Source organism: Callorhinus ursinus, unplaced genomic scaffold (genome assembly GCF_003265705.2).
Source record: "Callorhinus ursinus isolate GAN/ISIS: 27379988/994484 unplaced genomic scaffold, GSC_fseal_2.0 scaffold21, whole genome shotgun sequence".
NCBI classification, from domain to species: Eukaryota; Metazoa; Chordata; class Mammalia; order Carnivora; family Otariidae; genus Callorhinus; species Callorhinus ursinus.
Genome location: NW_027397083.1, coordinates 228,115 through 251,262, shown reverse-complemented (window position 1 = coordinate 251,262; position 23,148 = coordinate 228,115). Strand labels below are relative to the sequence as shown.

At 41.9% G+C, this 23,148-nt stretch overlaps 3 protein-coding genes across 4 annotated transcripts in view; 2 read left to right on the top strand and 1 right to left on the bottom strand.

Moving 5' to 3' along the window:
• LOC112829289 (olfactory receptor 5AN6-like) overlaps positions 1-23,148 on the bottom strand; it is a 176,941-nt gene that overhangs the window by 140,383 nt on the left and 13,410 nt on the right. The window lies entirely within an intron of this gene.
• Positions 9,141-10,076, top strand: LOC112829560 (olfactory receptor 4D9). The gene has a single exon (XM_025879231.1). The coding sequence runs from the start codon at positions 9,141-9,143 to the stop codon at positions 10,074-10,076; it is 936 nt and encodes a 311-aa protein (XP_025735016.1).
• LOC112829565 (olfactory receptor 4D9-like) lies at positions 15,091-22,657 on the top strand. 2 transcript variants are annotated; one of them, XM_073904890.1, is made up of 2 exons: positions 15,091-15,206; positions 20,056-22,657. In XM_073904890.1, exon 2 carries the CDS (start codon positions 20,084-20,086, stop codon positions 21,017-21,019), a length of 936 nt encoding a protein of 311 aa, XP_073760991.1. In that variant the 5' UTR covers positions 15,091-15,206; positions 20,056-20,083; the 3' UTR covers positions 21,020-22,657. The 2 variants fall into 2 exon arrangements, with proteins under 2 accessions (XP_073760991.1, XP_073760992.1); XM_073904891.1 differs by lacking the exon at positions 15,091-15,206 and adding an exon at positions 16,877-16,965.

Below are 23,148 nucleotides of genomic sequence, written 5' to 3'. Positions count from 1 at the left end.
GTATTACAGGATTGAACTGATTGATGTATTTCTATTTGAGGACAATTTATGGCAGGTAAAGAGATTGATCGAATCCTTTTTCAAGAGGTAAGTTAATAGAAGCCTAGATATGAGTGATTTGCTCAAGATCTTATACCAAGTGAATTGCAGAGATAAGTCTTCAGACACCTAATCTATTGTTCTTCCTCCATATGAATGTAATGTGCTACATTGCCAGAACTGTCTATACCAAACTACAATCCTGTTCTAGAAAAGATCTTACAATCAGTGCTTCTGTAGCACACATATGTGGATATGGCCTATCACAGATTAAGAAATTTTCTCAGCCCAGTTAAACTCCATATGGGTTCATGACCTTTTGAGAACCTCAACAGTACATAATCGTTGTCCTCCCCAATTCCTATCAGTAATGAAGAATCTTAGGAAGATTTCCCCATATGTCCTAAAAGGATTTATCTCATGTAGAACCAGACGTGCCAGATTCACATTCTCAAGATAAATTTAGACAAAGGCAGAACCTCAGGGATCCTAAATGAAGAGCAACCCATTTTTATTATTGAAGAACCGATTTTCCAGTCTCAGATTAGCTTCACCATTGAGGATTTACATTCTTCCCACCGGAGAGGAAGAGAGGAGGTGTTAAAGAAGGTAAAATTCTAATCAGTCTGTTTTTCAATCTGTTGATGTTTGGGAAGAGGTGGTACAGGCTAGAGTTTTATCTGAGAAAGCTTCGTAAAGAAGTAAAGTAAAAAGTAAAACATTGTGACCTGGATCCAAATCCCATCTCTGTTATCCATCAGCTGTGTGATCTTGAGCAAATTATTTTGTCTCTCCACAGGTTATAGTTCACTATACAAAGATACTTATACTATGCATCTCATGGAGTCATTGGTAAGGTTAAAAGGAGATGGTATGTGTGAAACATACAATGCCCAGCAGATAGTAAATGTTCAGTGCAAGGCAAATGTCATTCTCAATGTCACACTTACGGCTCTGCCTAACACACATTCAATCCCCCATTAGCCTGTTACACTCTTCTCTTGTATGTCCCATATTCCTCATTATTAGGGGGGAAAAAAACCCTGATGGGATAAAAAGCAAAGGAATGTACATTGAATTCAAAGCATTTATCATCCTAAAACTTCTAGCTTTCTGTCATGACAAGAGGTTTGCTTGCTATTTATACAGCTTAAAGAGATAAGTTACAATGCAGGAGAGTTTCAGAGCAAAAGAAGATAATGAGTCAAAGATAAACCCTGGCTTTGAGAGTAAGATAAGGGACCAAATTGAAAAGTCAGAGTCAGTAGGATAGAAAAGAGTCCAAGGAGAGTTAGCCAAAGGGCAGTGAGTGTTGAGGACAGACTTTAGTTACAGCTGTCATCGGATCTGGGCTGGCCCCATAAGCATTCATTAACTAACTGGCTCAATTGTTTGCAATTTCCTGTCACTTTGATCAATCAATTCTAACTTTTTACAATATTAGCCTACCTCCTCTATCATGAAAATTCTAAGAATAATTCATATTTGTCAAGTCACCATTCATAGAGTCCTGCTACATTACTCAGGTAGCTTTGCTCTCAACAGTCCTTAGGCTTTTCTTTATGAAATTACCTATAAAAGATGCATACCACAAGCCACTTTAATAGTTCATTTCCTGCAAATGTGTCCTTTCCTTTCCTTCTTATCTCTGGTCACTCACTTAAATCAGATTGTTATCGCTATGTCAGAATTGGATAGCACCAAAGATATAGGGGGTCTGAATCATTGTATTGCAGAAGCATAATCCCAAAGGGCAAGAACCCAGAAATCTCTGCCACACCATTGCTCCTGACACCTCTTCAAACCATTCAAAATGTACAACATAACCTGATCAATAATTCAGAGGAAGGGGGAAGCAATAGCATCTGATTACACAAACATACATCATTTATCTGGATGACATCAAATCACAACTTCAACTGCATTTTTTCCATTTCCAATTTTTATTATTTTTTAAGTTCTGCTGCTAAGACCATAGAAAATTTAACAGACTCTGGGCATACATATAACTTTCAAATTACCCTTTCTTGCATTGTTCCCTGAATCAAACAGTTAGTGATAAACGTCTCTGGTACCACAAACCAAATAACATAAAATAATGCTGAAGTAATTAAACTGATGAATATCAAGAGCTGTCACTGTGCTACCTCCCTAGGGTTTAAGTGATCTATGGATCTCAGACATGTAGTAGATTAAAGTAATTGCATGGTGGGGGGTGGGGGGGGTTGTGCCTGGCTGGCTCAGTTAATAGAGCATGTGACTCTTGATCTTGGCCTTGTGAGTTTGAGCCCCACGTTGGGTGTAGAGATTACTTAAAAATAAAACCGCTTTTAAAAAATAAAATAAAAAGGGCACGTTCTGCATGGAGCACTGGGTGTTATGAACAAACAATGAATCATGGAACACTGCACCAAAAACTAATGATGTAATATATGGTGATTAACATAACAATAAAAAATTAAATAAAATAAAATAAAATAAAAAATAAAGTAATTGTATAGGGACAATGTACATATTGTATTAAACAGAAACTGCACAGATAAATCTACACTGTCCAGTCTCTGAGAGCTGCCCTAACAGTAGCCACAGGGCTTTAATTTTTCCATTGGTACTCTTTTACTTAAGTTTCATTTCCCAGCTGACCGCAAGCAAGCTGATTTTTGTCAGGAGGAAGACTGCACAGTCCTTGGTGTGACTGAACACAATGCTGTCTTCTTGAGCCAAAGAGGATAATGCACTGTCTCATATGCTTCTTCCAGAGAAATGGGTATGTCCTGAATGTGCACTGGGACCTCTGCATTATGTGTGAGATGGGGGCAGAGAAGAGATGAGGGGGAGGGAGGGGAAGGGCTTGGTGACATTTTAATGACTCCCACAGGAACTCCACTGAATTGGCCACTTAGCTTTCTTGTTCTTAACCAACAATATTCCCTTTGCTCATTCCTATATTGGGCTTGTGGCTGAGGGACTAATCGAAGGGGCTGAGAAACTGTAAGGCAAAGATGAAGAGTCAGTAGGATGTGATTCCCTGAGGCTGCCTTTTCCCATCTGAAGGAAGAAAATAACAAAATCACTAACCTTGAGGTAGGCTTTCCATTAAACATAGAAATTCCCCAGAACCTACTTCTTCTAAGGTGCAGTTGGAGCATCATAAGAGGATCAATTTCCCACTTGGAGACTGAAGTTAGTTAGTGTTGGTATGCATGAACTTCTGAAACTGAAAAGCTGTCAGTGTTGATTTTTCAGAAACACTACAAGTGTATAGGATGTTCCTGTTGAAACCAAAATTCTAATGAAGCAAATAAAAGTGGTGTTTCTTCAGTCTTAGGAAAAGGGGAAGTGGGGCTTACAGAATACAAGAAGAAGATGAGTTGGCTTCAGGGACGTGATATATTCTACTTGGCAGGATGTTGAGGTTCAAAGTGTTGAAGGTAGTTGAAAAGGTGCTAATATCCCAGTTCTCAGGAGGGTGACTGCCGCAGAAAAACAGCACCAAAACAACAATTCCTGAATTCAGTATGTTTCTTGGCTGGGAATGGAAGTTTGGGGGCTTTGAGTAAAATGTTTTGATAGCTAGCTTATCTATGCCCTCATGTGCTAATGAATATGAATCATGCTCCTGAAACTTTTAGGGATTCAATTAAGAGTAGAGGTTTTTCAATATTAGGAAAAAGAAAATTGTGACATGATTTAACCCCATGTAGAGAATGGGGCGGCATTTGCTTAGTGGGAAGCTGGGGTATGAGGGTAACCCTCTGGCTGCAGGCTCTGTCCAACATGTTTGATAAGCTTGTTTCCTAAGGATGGTCTCCTTTGAGTGGATTCCTAAGAAATTCTTGTGCTCTGTATCTTGACCTTGCAAAGACACGTAAGATTGTATTTCTTTGTCCATCCCCCCCACTCTGTATTATGCATGTGTTTCAATGCAATATGCATAATCTAATACTCTCAAAGTATCCTTCCCACTCTTTGTAAAAAGACAGCACCCATTGGAACCCACCAGATCCATTATTTCCAAGAGGAGTTTATATTTAAGGTGATGCTACTCAGATCTCATTTCTGCACCTTGCACAGGAGCTCTGCATGCCGTTGATGCAGGCTCTTGATGAAGGTACCTCTGAAGACTGCAAAGTCTGCTCTTCCAAACTCTGCTTTTTTTCCTCCCAGTCACTCTGATATCCTCTCAAAGGAGAGGTGTAGTCTCCTAACACCCACATACTACTTTCACCTGATTTGGAAAGATTATTTTTTTTCTTTGCAGCATTTTCTGGGAAGGGCTGATCACCACTGGGAAGAAGTATAGTTGCAGTAGTTAAGAGTGTCAGTCTGCAATAAGATGGATCTTAGTTTGAGACATGGCTCTACCAGTTGCGAGACATTGAGCAAGTTACTTAATCTTTCTGTGCCTCGGGTGTCCTCATTTGCGAAATCAAGATAATATCTATTTCACGTGGGTACAATAGGTTTGGGAAGAGATAAAATGAAGCAGTTGGTATAGCACCTAAGAATCACTCTATAAATGTTCACTGAAAGCAAGCAAAAAATAGGGGTGCCTGGGTGGCTCAGTCGGTTAAGCATCTGCCTTCGGCTCAGGTCATGATCCCAGGGTCCTCGGATAGAATCCTGCATCGGGCTCCCTGTTCAGCGGGAAGCCTGCTTCTCCCTCTCCCTCTGCCTCTTCCTCTCTCCCTGCTTGTACTCACTCTCTGTCAAATAAATAAATAAAATCTTTATTTAAAAACGCAAGCAAAAAATAAGCGGAGTAGAGCTCCATTATTCTGTTCACATTTCCATAATGCTGACATCTTGAAGGTTGCATGTACCCCCACCACCCCCACCACCACCCTTCCCTGCCCACAGAGCCTGATACCCAGATGACTACCTTTCCAACTGAGGGTTGGTTTTTATATGAATACCTATATTTACAACTGCATACAAAAATAAATGTATTGGTGTTTTTAAGCAGATATGTAATACAATATTCTGAATTTTTTTGAACATAGTCTTAGCTCAAATCCCTAAGCAAAAAAGAAAAATATTACTAAAGGAGAGATTGCATTTTAAATTTACCCCAAAATGTTGGGAAGAAGGCTTTGAACCAATAGCAAGATGAGCCACTCTCAGACAAGCCCGCACAGATGGACCTGGCTTGTGTAAGGAAGAAGCTCTCACCTGAGGCTTGTGACACAGAGTAGCCGGCTGGCAGAATCAGCTTCCTCAGCTGCTTCCAAAACAGACATATAATCTCACCTCCTCCTTAGAAGGATCCTGCGTATGAGGTAGGTCTTATTATCGTCGTGTTGCAGATAAATTATAATGGTGCAGGCTAAGAAATAACTCTAACCCATGCCCTATGAATCTTATGTATTTATCATGAGTTTGGTACTGTTAGTAAGTAACTTGCCAAAGGTCATACCAGCTAAGAAGTGGTAAAACCGAAATTGCATAAGTGTTCCAGATGATCCACCCATGTGTATCCCAAATGCACGTGTGGGGCAATACTGTTCATCTGGGCTCATAGACAGGGTTTACAAACATTGTGTGTCCAAATGGGACTGGTTTTTATGTACATCCCCCATGATTTTGTACCTCCTCACTTTTCTTTCCACTGATTGCACAAGCTACAATACTCTTACTGTTTTCACTGTAAACTTTTTTTTTTAAGATTTTATTTATTTATTTATTTGAGAGAGAGAGAATGAGATAGAGAGAGAGCATGAGAGGGGAGAGGGTCAGAGGGAGAAGCAGACTCCCCGCTGCGCAGGGAGCCCGATGCGGGACTCGATCCCGGGACTCCAGGATCATGGCCTGAGCCGAAGGCAGTCGCTTAACCAACTGAGCCACCCAGGTGCCCTCACTGTAAACTTCTTAAAGAAAGGACAGATATTTGAGTCAGCTTTCCCTCAAAAAGATCATCTCAGGGGTGCCTGGGTGACTCAGTCGATTAAGCATCTGACTCTTGATTTCGGCTCAGGTCATGATCTCAGAGTCATGAGATCGAGCCCCAAGTCAGGCTCCCCACTGGTCATGGAGCCTGCTTAAGATTCTCCTTCTTCCTCTCCCTCTGCCCCTCCCCCATCACTGGTGTGTGCACTCTCTCTCTTTCAAAAAAAAATCACCTGACTGTCATCATAATGGTTAATTTTATATGTCAGCTTGACTGGCCACAGGGTGCCCAGATTAAACATTATTTCTGGGTGTATCTGTGAGAGTGTTTCCAGATGAGATTAGTTTTTCAATCAGTGGACTTGGTAGAGCAGATGAATTGCCCTTCCCATTTAAGGTCTATGTCCTCCAATCTTTGGGGACCTGAATAGTTTGACAAAAGGTGGAGAAAGGAGAAATTCACCCCCTTTCTCCTGCCTCACTGCCTGAGTCAGAACATCTCATCTCATCATTTATACCAATGCTTCCCTGGTTTTCAGGCCATCAGACTAGGACTGAATCATACCAATAGCTTTCCTGGGTCTGCAGTTTACAGACAGCAGGTCGTGGGACTTCTCAGCCTCCATAATAGTGTGAGCCAATTCCTCATAATAATTCTCCTTTTATGTATATATATGTAGGCACATATAGGTGCATTATATGTACATATTATATATTTTTTTAATTTTTTAAAGATTTTATTTATTTTACAGAGAAGGAGAGAGAGAGCACAAGCCAGGGGAGCAAAAGGCAGAGGGGAGAGGGAGAAGCAGACTCCCCGCTGAGCAGGGAGCCTGGTGTGGGACTCGATCCCAGGACCCTAGGATCATGACCTGAGCCAAAGGCAGACGCTTAACCAACTGTACATATTATATGTATATATGTATAGATTAGGAGAATCCTAATACAGTCATGGAAATAGTATGTAAGGAAGAAAATAAAGAAAATGGATGTGGTAAAGAAAAACAGGAGAGAGAAAGAAGGGAGGGAGGGAGAGGACAGGGGCACAGAAAGCTCGTAGGTTTATTGCAGTGGTGTCCAGAGCAAAAGATTTGAAACCTATTAACTTATCATTCCAGTATCCAAAAGAAAGATTCTAGAGTGGATTGCTGTCATGCATTAAAATATGTTTCTGCAGTCCAGACTGATCAGACTCCTTCTGAAATGATTTCTTTACCTTCTAGCCATGGTGCGTATAGTAAGGGGAATTCTTAATTCTGGCATCCTGGAGACCTGAAGTCTCCTGCAGTCATTATTCTGAACATTTATTCTTGTCACTCCATATCGTTACTAAACCCCCAAGACAGGGAGACTGAGCTGAATCGGAACAAATGATAATGAAACGGGGAGGGAGCTCTTATGATTCTGTGGGAGCAAAAAGGAGAGTACTACGTGGGGAACCGTGGTCAGTTAAGGATTTTTTTCCCCCTAAGATTAGAAGAGCAAAAAGAAAAAGAAATGCAGAAATTAAAACTAGAATCAGAGAAAGAACTACAGGGCAGCCTGCATAATACTCGGATTTGGGAGGACCTAAAGTCCCTAAGTGGGAGAAAAATAAGAAGGCAACCCTCAGGTTGTAGCCGGTAAAGGCTACAACGACAAAACTCTACAAGTAACCATTAGGAAAGTGAGTAGTCCACTAGTGTCACTTTCAATGAAATTCATTTTTTTAAAAGATTTTATTTATTTATTTGACAGAGAGAGAGACAGCGAGAGAGGGAACACAAGCAGGGGGAGTGGGAGAGGGAGAAGCAGGCTTCCCGCTGAGCAGGGAGCCCGATGCGGGGCTCGATCCCAGGACCCTGGGATCATGACCCGAGCTGAAGGCAGACGCTTAACGACTGAGTTACCCAGGCGCCCCTCAATGAAATTCATTCTTTAGGCATGAGATTAAAATGTTACAATCACCACATGTTCATTATGTTTTACATTTTATGGAAGTATAATATACATACATACAGAAAATGTCCATGAGTGTATGGCTTGATGAATTTTCACACACGCTGATACGCCTTTGTAACAATCACCCTGATCAAGAAACAGAACATCATCAGCACCTCAGAAACCTCCTTCGTGTTTCCTCTAGTTTTGTATCTTTTTGTCCTTTTTATGAACAAAATAAGAGAGTGTGCGCTCCTTTGTGCCTGGATTATCTGGCTCCATGTTATAAACACAACGAGGTTCATTTATACTATTAAACATAGTGTAGATCATTCCCACTGATGTATTGGGTGGATTTAACACTATTTATCTTTCCTACTGTTGATGGGCATTTGTGTCTTTCTCCAATTTGAAGCAATTACAAATAGCACTGCTATGAACATTGTAGGATATGTCTTGTGGTGCATGTGACATGTGTACAGATTTCCTAGGAGTGGAATGGATGTCCTTATGCATGTATCTCCATCCTATGTGATACATATACAGCATGAGCAGATATAACCTGACAGTAAAGAGGCTCTGCCAATTTCACACGCCCTTTTGCAGTGTATGAGCATTCCAGTTGTTCCACATCTTCACCATCACTTGGTATTTCTCATCATTTTCAATTTGGCCATGTTGGTGTGTATGTACTAGTCTCTTCCTGTCATTTTAATTTGCATTTCCCTGATAACTAACAAAGTTGAACTGGCATTTGGATATTCTCGTTTGTGCAGTTTTGGTTCATATCTTTGCCATTTTCTGATCCAGTTGTCATCTTTTTTGTTCCTGATTTGTAGACTTTTTTATATATTCAAGACATGAATATTTTTTCAGATATACATATTGTAAATACCTCAACCCATTTGTGGGTTATCTTTTAATTCTTGTGATGATGTAGTTTGTGAACAAAATTCTTCATGTAGTTGAATTTATGCTTATTATTTATTATTTTAAGTGTCAGATTGCATAGTAAAAGTACAATTGAATAACTTCACAGACCTGTCACCTGTATTTCAGTGACCACAGTGATAGAACCTATCTGCTTGGATGACTGAGTCAAAAGCCCGGATAATCTTCCACCTACTGGTGGCATGCCAAATTGCAGGCACAGCACATGCATAGAAAAAGAGCTTCCTCCCAAGGCAAACACCAAGAGTCAAGAGACAGAAAAGACAACAGAAGATTTTATGACACATTCTTTAACTGCTTTGTTATTTCTTCCAAACATATACTTGAAAAGGATCTGTGACCCAATGGATCAGGGAAATTATACCAGAGTGAAAGAATTTATTTTCCTGGGTGTTAGCCAGTCTCAAGAGCTAAGTTGGGTCTTGTTTGTCTTCTTGTTTATAGTGTATATGACAACTCTGCTGGGAAACCTCCTCATCATGGTCACTGTGACCTGTGAGGCTCACCTTCATACCCCCATGTACTTCCTGCTCCGCAATCTCTCTATCTTGGACATCTGCTTTTCTTCCATCACTGCTCCCAAGGTCCTGGTGGATCTGCTATCAAAGAGAAAAACCATCTCCTTCAATGGCTGTGTCACTCAAATGTTCTTCTTCCACCTTCTTGGAGGAGCAGATGTTTTTTCTCTCTCTGTGATGGCCTTTGATCGCTATGTAGCTATCTCAAGACCCCTTCACTATATGACTATCATGAGTAAGGGACGATGTACTAGCCTGGTGCTGGCTTCCTGGGTGGGGGGCTTTGTCCACTCTATCGTGCAGGTTTCCCTGTTGCTGCCCCTCCCCTTCTGTGGACCAAATGTTCTTGACACTTTCTACTGTGATGTCCCGCAGGTCCTCAAACTTGCCTGCACTGACACCTTCACCCTGGAGCTCCTGATGATTTCCAATAATGGATTGGTCAGTTGGTTTATTTTCTTCTTTCTCCTCATATCTTATACAGTCATCCTGGCGATGCTGAGGTCTCATGCCGGGGAGGGCAGGAGGAAAGCCATCTCCACCTGCACCTCCCATATCACTGTGGTGACCCTGCACTTTGTGCCCTGTATCTATGTCTATGCCCGGCCATTCACTGCCCTCCCCACAGATAAAGCCATTTCTGTCACCTTCACTGTCATTTCCCCTTTGCTCAATCCAATGATTTATACCCTGAGGAATCAGGAAATGAAGGCAGCCATGAGGAGACTAAAGAAACGACTAGGGCATTCAGAAAGGATTTAAATTCTGTAAGAATGAGATAGCTCCCAAAGGTAAATATAGACATTAAACTTCACTTTCTCAAAATGGGAAGACATCACTTTAATGCCAAAAACAAAGGGGCATCTATGGACATCATGGAGTCCTCAAAGGAGTTGGTTCTGTAGTATAGTATGTGCTAAGGACCTCTAGGTGACACTGCTTTAAGGTGAAGCTCATTCATCACTTCCATTACTCACTTTTAGTTATTCGGCAAATATTTTACAGAACACACAGTATGTGCTTGACAGCGCTAGGATTCAGACTGCTGCAAAAAGATTAAATATAGTCACTTTCCTAGAGCCACACTCCAAAATGCTCTAATGAAGATATGAGCAAAGTGCTGTGGAAATATTGTAGGCACTTTACCTGAGAGTTCAAAAGGCATTTTACAGTGAGTAGACCTTTTCAAGGGGAAGAGACAGAGAAACACAACCCAGGAAAAGAAATCAGTATTACAAATGGAGAGACTGGTGTAAGAATAGGCCACGTTTGTGCAACAGTGAGCTCAATGTAGCCATGAAGTAGCGCACTCATGGAGTAAATACCACTAGTTGACATTTACAAGGAAAGTCAGGAAAGCAGAACTCCATTTGTGGTCCCTTAAGCAATGCAAATCCATGATTTGGAGAGGATCCTCAGATCACTTCAAAGCCATGGTTTCCTCCTAGACAGAAGGAGGTAACGCTGTGAGTGGGAGCATTCATCAAGAAATAACAGTGTTGGGTAAAGGCTGTGGACAGCTCACCTGGATCTGTGCAAGGCTTAAGCAAATAGAGATGCTAAGCACTCCCCTGGTGAAGAAACTGACTCCTCATTGTATAGTAGGATTATCCCAATCACAGATGAGTCAGGCCCAAATTCCTTATTGTTTCTGCACATAGGGACTCCACAACTTTTTAACACTTTCCACTCAATCCATTAAAAGGTAAAGAAAGCATGAAAGGTCATAAAAAGCATGAAGGCTTAATCATTGAATCTGGGAATTTGCTAGTCTTTGTAATGAAAGGGATGAGAAGGATACTGGGAGAAGGCTTACCTAACAATCCAACTGATGTTTTGCTGGGATCTATTGATTTTACTAGACTGTGTCTCTCTTCCTGATAAAGCTCAAGCCACAGAAACTGGCACTCGTCTGTTAATCAGAGTAGATCAAATGCTGTGACAAAAACACCCAAAACCAAAGTACTTAATAACTGGAGTAAAAATTTATTTCCTGCTCATGGCACAGGCCAACGCTGCTCTTTAGAAAGAGCTGTTCCATGCATCATTTAGAGAGATAGGCTTCTTCCACCTTGGGCTCCACATTTCTCAAGGTCCTTAGAGTCTCTCCATTCATCCAGCAAATGGAGAAAGGGAGAGAGGATTAAGAATCATGGGGGCAGGGGACACCTGGGTGGCTCAGTTGATTGGGTGTCACAACTGGGGTTGTGATCTCAAGGTCATGGGATTGAGCCCCGGGTGGGGCTCCATGCTCAGCAGGGAGTCTGCTTCCCCTTTCCTTCTCCCTCTGCCCACCCCCCAACTCACGGGTGCACATGCACACACGCTTTCTCTCTCTCTCTCTCAAATAAATAAATCAATCTTCTTTAAAAATGTGAAGAATTATGGGGAGAGGGGAAGGGTCATTACTGGCCAGTCCTGAGAGTGGTATGTTCCACTTCTGATCATATTCCATTGACCAGCCCTTGGTCATATAATCCCAATTCACTGCAAGGGAATCTGGAGAATGTAATCCAGCTCTATTCCCAGAAAGAAAAGGAGAACATGAAAAATGGTGAACTCTAGGGGCACCTGGGTGGCTCAGTCTTTAAGTGTCTGCCTTCGGCTCAGGTCATGATCCCAGGGTCCTGGGATCGAGCCCCGCCTCGGGCTCCCTGCTCCGCGGGAAGCCTGCTTCTCCCTCTCCCACTCCCCCTGCTTGTGTTCCCTCTCTTGCTGTCTCTCTCTCTGTCAAAAAATAAATAAAATATTTAAAAAAAAATGATCTCTTCCACACCTACGATTCATTGCTAAGAACTCACGGTTGGATTAGATTACAAAGACTAGGACTTTGCCTCTAAAAGGATTCTCTTAATGTGTACATGTGCTGGAAGTACTGCTGGACCCTTGGAACACACAGGGAACCAAATTGAAATGGAGGAAATCTGGGGAAAGGAAATTTAATTTAAAGGAAGGGGAAGGTGATCAAGGTAAAGGTAATCCTGGGAATCAGAGTGACAGTAAACTAGGTCAGGTCCCAAAAGCTAAAACACTGGAGTTAAGTGCTCAGAGAAGATTGGCCTGGTAGATACCCTTAGAGAAGACAACCCTCACTTATCCCCATAGTTACCACTGGCTAATTGTAAACAAGCATTTATTAACGCATTTAGAAACTCCTACAGAGATGAGTGTCTTTTTCCTTATTGATTGTCCTTTCCTATGTTCTGTTCTATTCCCACCACTCAAAAATGTTCTGAATCATTTTCTAGTATTAGACATGCTTCCCCAAGCATTAAAATGCCAATAAAGACATAAGTTTATCTTAGGCTAGATCCATCTGCAGACCAGATGACCATGTACTACCTGGTTCCATCTTTGTTCTGGTATCATCGTTCTCCAGATCTTATGTACTTTTCACAACGACACCTCTTTTTTTTTTTTTTTTATCCTATCTCTATGTTGACTTTACCTTGAGCAAAACCTTTGTGACTAGGTGGAATTTTAAGTAACCAAAGATGTGTACAATCAGTTTATGTTCCCCAGTACAAGACCCTACAAATGACAGCAACCCAGCAAAAGGTGCCCATGAAGTTTCCCTTGGACTGTTTACACATGCAAAACAATGCAATCAAACACAGTGAGGAAAAGCAATTGAATTCATGAAAACACCATTAAATTTACTTCTCTTGCAATATGACATCACATAATTACTTGGATTAATCTATATTTTTCTCCAGGTAGAGACATGTCCTTAGGTAACTATTACATATAAACTGATTCTAGCTTATCCTACACAGGTCACATATGCTTGGTCCTACCACCTGTGACTTTTTTTCTATATAAGGAAAGTTGATTTTAAATTCCCACAGTATTTTTTAAGCAAGTAAACATATCTATATATGCAAACCAGCTGGCTTAAGAGTGATCCTGCCATTCTGGACTTCTTTGAGAAACTCAAATGCTCCCAAGTTTGAAAGAGTTGTTAACATACCTCTTATTCAATAAAGAAGACTATCAGTTCAGCACTGTGTTAGTAATCTCTTACTCCCTAACATATTACCCCAAAATTTAGTGGCTTAAAACAACACAGTTTGTGTGTGTTGGGAACCAGGCATGTCTTAGCTAAATCTTCTGCTTCAGGGTCTCTCACAAGGTGACAGTCCATGTGTCAGCTGGGAGCTGTTGTCTCATCTTGAGGTTCAAGTGGGGAAGGATCTGCTTCCAAGCTCGCTCACATGATTGCTGGCCAGAACCATGAGCTATTGGAATGAGGGCTTCAGTTCCCTACTGGCTGTTGGCTGGAGGTCATCCTCAGGTCCTTGCCATGTGGACCTCTCCAACATGGCAACTTACTTCATCAGAGTGAGCAATCAAGGCAAAAGAGTGAGCAGCAAGATAGAAGTCAGTCTTTTATAGCCTAATCTTGGAAGTGACATCACTTTTGCTGTACTCTATTCATTAGAAGCAAGTGACTGAATTCAGTCCACACATAAGAGGGGATTGCACAAGAGTATGAAATCAGAGCCAAGACTGACAAGTTCTAAAGTAAATTATGAAAAACTATTGCAAATTATGAAAGAAACCTAAAATTAATTTACTCAGACAAGGTTACAAAAGACAAAAAAAAATGGTAGTGAGGAATGTCAGAGGTGATTCAGAGCTACTGAGCCCTTGTGACAAGCAGAATAGTGCCAGCTACAGCAAGAGAAGAACTTATTTACTAATAACAATGATCAGATCAATTATATTAACAATGATCAGATCAAATGATCAGATCAGATCAACTTTTTAATTTTTTTAAGTTTTGTTTGTTTATTTAAGTAATCTCTACACCCAATACAAGGCTCAAACTCACTGACCCCGAAACCAAGAGTCACATACTTCTCTAACTGAGCCAGCCAGGCACCCCTCAGATCAACTTTTTAAAAAGATTTTGTTTTTAAGTAATCTCTACACCCAACATGGGCCTTGAACTCACAACCCCAAGATCAAGAGTCACATGCTCTACCAACTCAACCAGCCAGGCAACCCTACTATAGATGTCTTCAGTTGGAGCTATACAATATCCAAGTGAGACCATCCGTAGATCTATGGTGAGAGACAAGGTTTCAAAAATGATAGAGGGAATGACATGAGAAGCAACATGCAACTCTGGGACCTCTGGAATCATAGGGCCTGGAACATGGTAGACGCTCAGTAAGTATTTTGCAATTAGATATTTGATGAATGAATAGTACCAACATATCTTCTATCTGCTTATATTTCCTCTTCATATGAGAAGTTTGGCGGGAAACAAGGAGAAAATGCATTTCCCAATCTTTATGATGCTTCTGATTATGTATATCAATAGGACAACAAGCAAACCATCTGCTAGAAAGAAAGAAAAAAAAAGGAATGGTCTGACACACACTCCACTGGGAGTTCTGTTCATTTTCCCTGAGTTCCTACCTCTTAAGGAAGCAGACTCCTGTTTGTCCCCTGTGAGCTCTTCCTTCAGGCAAAGATATTTGGGCTCTAAGCCCAAGGTCCAAGAGGACTCATCTCCTCCCCTACATTAGGAAAACTGCAACAATGTGTGTCCTTCACTGCATGACTTCTTAATAACACTCAAGGGAGCTTCCTCCCAAAAGGAAAGTCTGGCTACTCGAGTTAGTAGTCACATCCAAAAATAATTCCCTGTGTGAGCTTCTGTCGAGTCTGGGGCTGAGAGACCGGTACTCATGTCAGGGGCACCACAGGGCAGCGTGCTAGGACTGTGGTAGGACCATGCAGAGGCGATTCCTGGAGCTGCCCTTTGCCTCTGACAGGAGGAAAGAAGATCCTGACCCAACCAATCCTCAGATGCATGTCTGCCTTAAAGGAGAATATTCCTTGACAATTGGTGTCTCCTAAGGTCAGCTCTACGTCTAACAGGTAGGGATTCGAGTTTGGGACCTTTAATGAGGTCATTTCATTATGAGGGCTCTTTGGTGTGTGCTCGTGTGTCTGACTGTATGTCTGTGCATATGGGCCCATGCACAGCCAATTTTGAAATATCACTGTGAATTATGGAAGTGTTTTGAATATTAATAATGCTCCTGTATATTCTGTTACGTATATTAAAGCTAGAAACTGTAGTGATGGGACACCTGGGTGGCTCAGTCAGTTGGGTGTCTGCCTTTGGCTCGGGTCATGATCCCAGGGTCCTGGGATCGAGTCCTGAGTCCGGCTCCTTGCTCAGCAGGGAGCCTGCTTCTCCCTCTGCCTGCAGTTCCCCCAGCTTGTGCTCTCTCTCTCTCTGACAAATAAATAAAATCTGTATATATATATATACATACATATATATATACAATAAAATGTATCTCTTCTTAAAAAAAAAGAAAAGAAACTCTTCCTCATTCTTCAATATGAGGAAGGTGACTTGAAGAGCATACAGGGAAATCAGTTGTAAAGAGACAGGGTGGCAAGGTGTGCTGGACAGTGGGGCTGGGGGTTCCCTCAGGCTGGGGATTCTGTGCCACTCAGTAAGCCTCTATTAAGATGGCTCTACCCAGACATGTTTCTGAAGAAGCACTTTGGGACCTTGAGTTTGTTCTTGCCAAAAACAAAAACCAAAGCCAACGTATAAACGACACTTGTCTGTTTTCTTTCTTCTTTTTTTGTTCCAAACACTCACATCCACACACAGGGGCTCTCTTTCATCCTTCCATTCTCCACGCTTAATGTTCCTAGTTGCACATCCGTTTTGTGCACAAAAGAGCACCGTTTGGGGTATTTCTTGGTGATTTTGTTGACTTGGTCACGCTCGTGACTGTCTGCACAGACCCTCATGCACGTGGGTTTCAAAGTCCATTCTCTCCGCCGCTACGACCCACTGCCCCTGGGAATTCTTGATGTCAGCGATTTTTCTTGCCACCACCAGTTAGCTTATAGTTAAATATCAAGAAACAATCTGAGGTTAATTGGGATTTAACTGTTGGTAGGCACTGGGCAGAACACACAGTCTTGACTAGTCATACGATAACTGAGGCAATATTATTTAAAACTATTCAGCATTAAAGCTCCAAATGCCTAGAAATCACCCAGATCAGTGGGTCCACTTAATATTGTTGTGTGCTGTGCAGACCTCGCCTACTTTCAAAAGGACTTAGGGCAGCAAATGCTCCCGTTTCACTGATGAACAGACTGACCCTCCTGGAGTTCACTGCCTTTAATGATTCCACCGCTGCTCCGTGATTCCACCAAAGCTCCTGTCTTTTCTCTGCACCACATTATTCCCTGCCATAGTTCAAAAAAAACAAAACAAAACAAAACAAAATCCTCCGTGCATTCTCTAAAACACTGCATGTGTTCTGATCATTTTATTTTTAATATATTTAAAAAAAAAAAAAACCTTTACTCTGAAGAAAATGGCCCTTTTAAAAAAGAAAAGATTTGAAGGCAATGAAATTCTCTTGAGACTTATTGATGAGTCAAGAGATCATTGGCAGAAAGCCTAGGAAATTAGTGTTTGTGGCTTGGGCTTCAAAGGAAAGAGAACAGAAAGTTAGTGAAGGAGCAGTTGCGTTCTGATGAGGAAATGAGAGAGAGAGTAGAGTGAGAGCAGAGAACCCCCGTACTGCGCGGCAGGACCTGGCTGGCTTCAGTGTGGACAGAATACGGAGGGAAGAAGTGGTGACAAGGACTGCATTCAGTTAAGTGCTTGCCGTGGGGGGAAAGTGAGTTTCCTCTTCATTTGTACAGCGGTGACTGGGCAGACGTTCTGGACGGGGAATGAGCAAGAGGAGAGCCTCCGAGAAGGGAAAGATGGCAAAGGGCCGGTCAGTGTCCCTGAGACTAGTCCTGCTCCGTCTGCTGGCCCACAGTTACAGAAGTCAGGATTCTGACCTCGCACAGAGACAGGGAGAGAGAGCCCAGTCCTTCCAGATGATCACGTTCAAAGGCACAGGTCTCAGGTCCTTGAGAAAAACTGCGTTGCAAGAAATCCACATTCACAGTTGCAAGCCCTTTTTAGTAAATGCTCTGAGAAAGGGAGGTCAGGGGCCTATGTCCCCATGTCAGCTGGAACAGGCAGTAAATGCTCCTGGCAGCTCTGTGCTTTCTCAGGCCTGCGTTTTGATGGGAGGCTGGGGTCATCCTAAGGACGCAGCCCTCTGCTGCCCGAGGCCCTGATAAACGGATCCTGTCTCGGTGCAGAGGTTTGGGCAGAGTCATTATGTGCCAAGAATTCCACAGTTCTCCAAAGGAGACTTTTGGGGGTGGATGGGGGATGTTCCTCATCCTAATTGTAGGGATGGCTTCACAGGTGTATGTATTTGTCAAAAGGCACCAAACTGTGCCCCTTAAATATGTGCAGTTTATTATATGCAAGTTACTCCTTAACAAAGCTGACTTTTTTTTTTTTAAGAGGGAGCTGTGTGGAGCACTGGGAGTCATACGCAAACACATCAAAAACTAATGATGTATTGCATGGTGACTAACATAACATAATAAAATTAAATTAAAAAAGAGAGAGAGAGAGAGCAGCAAAGGGCAATTTTATCGTAAGCAGTTGACCAAACCACAAAAGGCAGATGATGGTCACCACCCAAAGCAGTACTTATTGTAAATGTTCTCTTTACATTACAACAGGCTGGGAAGCAGGCAGAAAGCACTGAATTAGGATTTACAGAAAATGAAGCTTGGTAACTGTTGAATCACAGATCTGTACTTCTGAAACAAATAACGCAACATATTTTAAGAAAAAAGGAAAAGAAGAAGATAACAGGAGAGGAAGAAAAGGGGAGTATGTCAGAGGGGGAGACGAACCATGAGAGATGATGGACTCTGAAAAACAAACTGAGGGTTCTAGAGGGTAGGGGGGTGGGGGGATGGGTTAGCCTGGTGATGGGTATTGAGGAGGGCACGTTCTGCATGGAGCACTGGGTGTTATGAACAAACAATGAATCATGGAACTCTGCATCAAAAACTAATGATGTAATATATGGTGATTAACATAACAATAAAAAATTAAAAAAAAATGAAGCTTGGTAATAAAATTTTTTTAAAAACATGTTTCTTATAAAATGTAAATGTTCTAAATTGTTTTATCCTTTGGTATATCTGCTTTTTAAAAAATTAATAAATTTTAGTTCTTAGAGCAGTTTAGGCTTACAGAAAAATTACACAGGAAATCCAGAGAGCTCCACACATTCTCTGTCCCCAGCAGTTTCCCCATTATTAACATCTTGCCTTAATGTGTGCTACATTCATTAACAACGGAGGAACCAATATGGATACATTTATTTACTAAAGTCCTTAGTTTGCATTAGGATTCATTCTTGTGGATTTGACAAATGCATAATGCCATGTATCCATGATTAAAAATAAAAATCCCTAAATATCCCCTTTGCTTCACCTACTCCTCCCTCCCCACCTGCACACCACAGCCTTTGGCAACCACTAATCTTTCCACTACAGATTGCCTTTTCCAGAACGTCATATAGTTGGAGTCATACTGTGTGTACCTTTTCAGGTGACCTTCTTTCACTTAGCAATATGCATTTATGGTTCCTCTTTGTTCCCATGGCCTCGATAGCTCATTTCTTTTTATAACTGAATAATATTCCATTGTATGGAACATAACTGCTTTTTAAATGCTACATTTGATCATCGTTGCAATTATTTCAAAAAACTATCTTTTATAGGAAAAGCGTAACAACATCTTCCAAATACTGTTGTAGAGAAGACTGGCCCTGCAAAATGTCAGCAGCTGCTATATGAGGGGACCTGTGTCTGTGGGAACTCAGGTTAAAGAATGAAATAAATCCATTCAAACTTCACAACCCTATGACACAAACGTGATTATACCCACTTTTACTGATGATAAATGGAAGCTCAGAGTCACCTATGCACTGAGCCACCTACTCAGTTAATAGAGAATCTGTATTCAAATTTAGGTCTACTGGTTCTAAAATCTGTGCTTTTTTGCACAAAACTGAAGCTTTTACGAATAGTGAGGTGAGAGGAAGTGCCGTCCAAATGTAGGTGATGAAGGAGGGAGCCCAAGAAAAAGCCATTTGTCCGGTGGCCGGGCGATAAAGTCTTTGCCAAGAACATTATGTGGAGCAGGGACTGTAGCTATGACTTGCCAAGTCCCAGGGACAAAAGAGAACAAGACACCAAAGGGAAGAAAAACTGAAAACAAAAGCAGCATGTGCTCGAATTGTGTTAGCTACGGCAAACCTGTTTGTCCTAGGGGGAAAGCAAACTGGAAATTGTTTTCCTTGCTTTAACTCAGTGCTGATCATCAAGTACCATGAAATTTTGCACAGACTATGCCAAACAGATTGTCTACTGTGGAAGGTGATGAGAGAGGACTCTCTAAGCTTCCATGAGACTGTGTTTTATACTTCTCCCCTGTGTGTTTCCCACTTCCTAACAATTAGATACAGGAGTATTCATTGCAAAACAAAACTATTCTCCTCAATTCTCAGACCACCTAGTGGCTTTTCAAGAGGGATGTAGAATATGTAAAATTATGCAACTGTAGAAAAATTTAATAAGAACTTAATAGCATGCTGATTTTGGTGTTTCAATTAATTACCTCCATTGGAAACCCACTCTTTGGTTTGCTCTGAAAGCACTCAAAAAAACTCCATCTACTGGGGATAACTTACCAAATTGTAGCATCCCTGATCAAAAGGAAAATAATTGTAAAAATAACCCCTGAGGCATTCCAGTCCTATATCTTACATTCCTTTTGTTTTTAATGAATACCTTCTCTTTCCTATTTTCTCCCCAGGTAGTTGAAGAAGAAAAAACATGATACAATGGAGCAGGGAAATTACACCAGAGTGAAAGAATTTATTTTTCAAGGACTGACCCAGTCCCGAGAGCTGAGCTTGGTCTTATTTGCTTTGTTATTTTTGGTGTACACATCAACTGTGATGGGAAATCTCCTCATCATGGTCACTGTGACCTGTGAGTCCCGCCTTCACACCCCCATGTACTTCCTGCTCCGCAATCTCTCAGTCTTGGACATCTGCTTCTCCTCCATCACTGCTCCCAAGGTCCTCGTGGACCTTCTGTCAAGGACAAAGACCATCTCCTTCAACGGTTGCATCACTCAGATGTTCTTCTTCCACCTTCTCGGTGGGGCAGATATTTTTTCTCTCTCTGTCATGGCGTTTGATCGCTACATGGCCATCTCCAAGCCCCTGCACTACGTGACCATCATGAGTAGGGGGCGATGCACTGCCCTCATTGTGGCCTCCTGGGTGGGGGGCTTTGTTCACTCCATCGTGCAGATTTCCCTGTTGCTGCCCCTCCCCTTCTGTGGGCCCAATGTCGTTGCTGGCTTCTACTGCGATGTCCCCCAGGTCCTCACACTCGCCTGCACCAACACATTTGCTCTTGAGATCTTAATGATTTCCAACAATGGTTTAATCTCTACACTATGGTTTGTCTTCCTCCTTGTGTCCTACACAGTCATCTTGATGATGCTGAGGTCTCACGCTGGAGAGGGCGGGAGGAAAGCCATCTCCACCTGCACAGCCCACATCACTGTGGTGACTCTGCACTTTGTGCCCTGCATCTATGTCTATGCCCGGCCCTTCACTGCCCTCCCCATGGACAGAGCTGTCTCCATCACCTTCACGGTCATCATCCCTGTCCTGAACCCCATGATCTACACCTTGCGGAACCAGGAGATGAAGTCATCCATGAAGAGACTGAGGAGAAGACTTGGACCTTCTGAAAAAGAATAGATGCTATGAAATCCGGATTGAAAGTCAGAACTGAAAAGTATTTTCTCACAACACAGTAGAAGACCCCAATCAATAGGCCATCTTGAGACCAAAGTTCTCCCTTTGTCCCTCAATAGCGTCTTCTAATAAGGGTGGCCTCAAATGATCTTCTCTGAAAGGTTTTCTCTTGGTGAGATTGTTGACAACACAGAATCTCAGACCCATAAATTGTCAGCTCTTAATGAGACTCCAAAGATTATGTTGCCCAAACACCTCAGGTGAGCTTCACAGGTGAGGAAATAAGGTCTGAGAGAAAGTTTCCTCTCAGGTCTTGAGTTGTGGCTGTTGTTGGCCAACCAGTAATTAGTAAAATGATGTCCAGGGACCAGGAGTCAAGGCTGGAAAGTCCAGCCACCCTCCTTTGTGGAAATCAGTTTCCATTGCCAACCTTGGAGGATCTGGGTTGCATCTTTCTATGGAAGCCTCTGGGTTTCCCTTGCAGAAACTGAGGTAAGTTTCATGCTTTATCAAAGTTTCCTTAGCTAATGAATGACAGAGGCAAGGCTAGATCTGAGGTATGAGCCTCAGCTAAGTGCATGTTTTACTACTCCTGCTGCCTCATACTGGATTTCCTAGGGTCTGAGACAAGCTCATCCATAAACATTTCTCCTTTATTGTAGTATTATGAAAGGTGCTTGCATGTCTTCATCTGACCAAGGAGCAGATACCTTAGGTTTCAGTCCCCTCTGAGAATTTCAGCATCATTTTCCAGCCATTCATTCCCAGGCAGCCTTCCAGAGAAAGGAATCTTGTCCTGTGTGCATTGCTAGAATGTGCCTGACTCGAATCCACAAGAAGCAAAGGCTGAAGAATCAATGACTTTTCATCACCTAGGCCTCCTCTTTAAGAGAATAGAAAACAATATCATATCTGAGTTGGTCTCCTGGCAACCTATTTATTTGTCAAGCAAATAGATGAAATTGGTAGTCAGCTAAAATTTGGATTGCATTTGGATCCCATTCTTATCTCCCATGCAATCTCTGACGGATGTGTGAAGGGAAGTAAAGAGCCATGTACATAGCCTAATTCTGAGAAAAACACAAGCAAGGGAAATCTGCTTCAAAATATAGCCAATCCCAAGCATCTCTATCAGGGCCTAGTGTTCCTCCCCTGGTGCTGGCCCCAAATCCCTACTCTTGGAATATTTCATAAGTTAGACACAGTTCAGAAGGGACAAGTTAGACAGAATGCCACCACTTCAGAAGTTAGATACATCTCTGTATGGTCATAATAATCTGCTGGTGGTGATGGTGGAGATGGGACATCTCTGAGTCTATTCTTAGTGGTACCTCTCTGGGGATTAATTTCAGATGGTTTATTGGATTAGTCAAAGGCACCAAGTGTCCTCCTAGAGTAGAGGAGATATAGAACAGGAAAGCTGCGGTGGGTGGATGTGAGGGATGAGTCCAAGCCCAAGCTGTCAAAGGTAGCCCGAGAGACCCAGGTATGGAAGGATGGAACATATCAGTATGGCAAAGCAAGGCAGACATTATTAGCAAAATTCACATTTGCTTATGCCAGATCCTGGACTCGTGGGTGCTTTACTAAAGTTGGAAGATCTTTTGAAAATCTGCATTTGCTTCTTTGGGGGTGGTTATGACTTCCTGCCTAGAATTAAAATCATTCACCTCACTTTTGACTTCAGCCTCGACTTTTATATCTAATTACTCAGGTATCAAAAACAGCAAGAACAATTCAAACTTCTCTTTCAACCAGAATACAGAATCACATTCTGCCCTAACCAGTATGCTCTTTTGTCAACAGTAATAGATATTTTCATCCTTGTAAATCATTTTTTAAAATTTTTATTATTTAAGTATGTTTGATATACAATGTTACATTAGTTTCAGGTGCACCGCATAGTGATTCCACTATTCTGTACACCACAATAGGTGTACTCACCACCTGTCACCATGTGAAGTTATTACAACATTATTGACTGTACTCCTTACACTGTACTTGTTTTTTTTTAAACTTTTTATTTATTTATTCATGAGAGACCGAGAGAGAGAGAGAGAGGCAGAGGGAGAAGCAGGCTCCCAAGGAGCAGGGAGCCTGATGCAGGACTCGATCCCAGGACTCTGGGATCA

Bases quoted from the DNA above. Each gene is read 5' to 3' on its own strand.
- LOC112829565 (XM_073904890.1), top strand. From the start codon at position 20,084: ATGGAGCAGGGAAATTACACCAGAGTGAAAGAATTTATTTTTCAAGGA.
- LOC112829560 (XM_025879231.1), top strand. From the start codon at position 9,141: ATGGATCAGGGAAATTATACCAGAGTGAAAGAATTTATTTTCCTGGGT.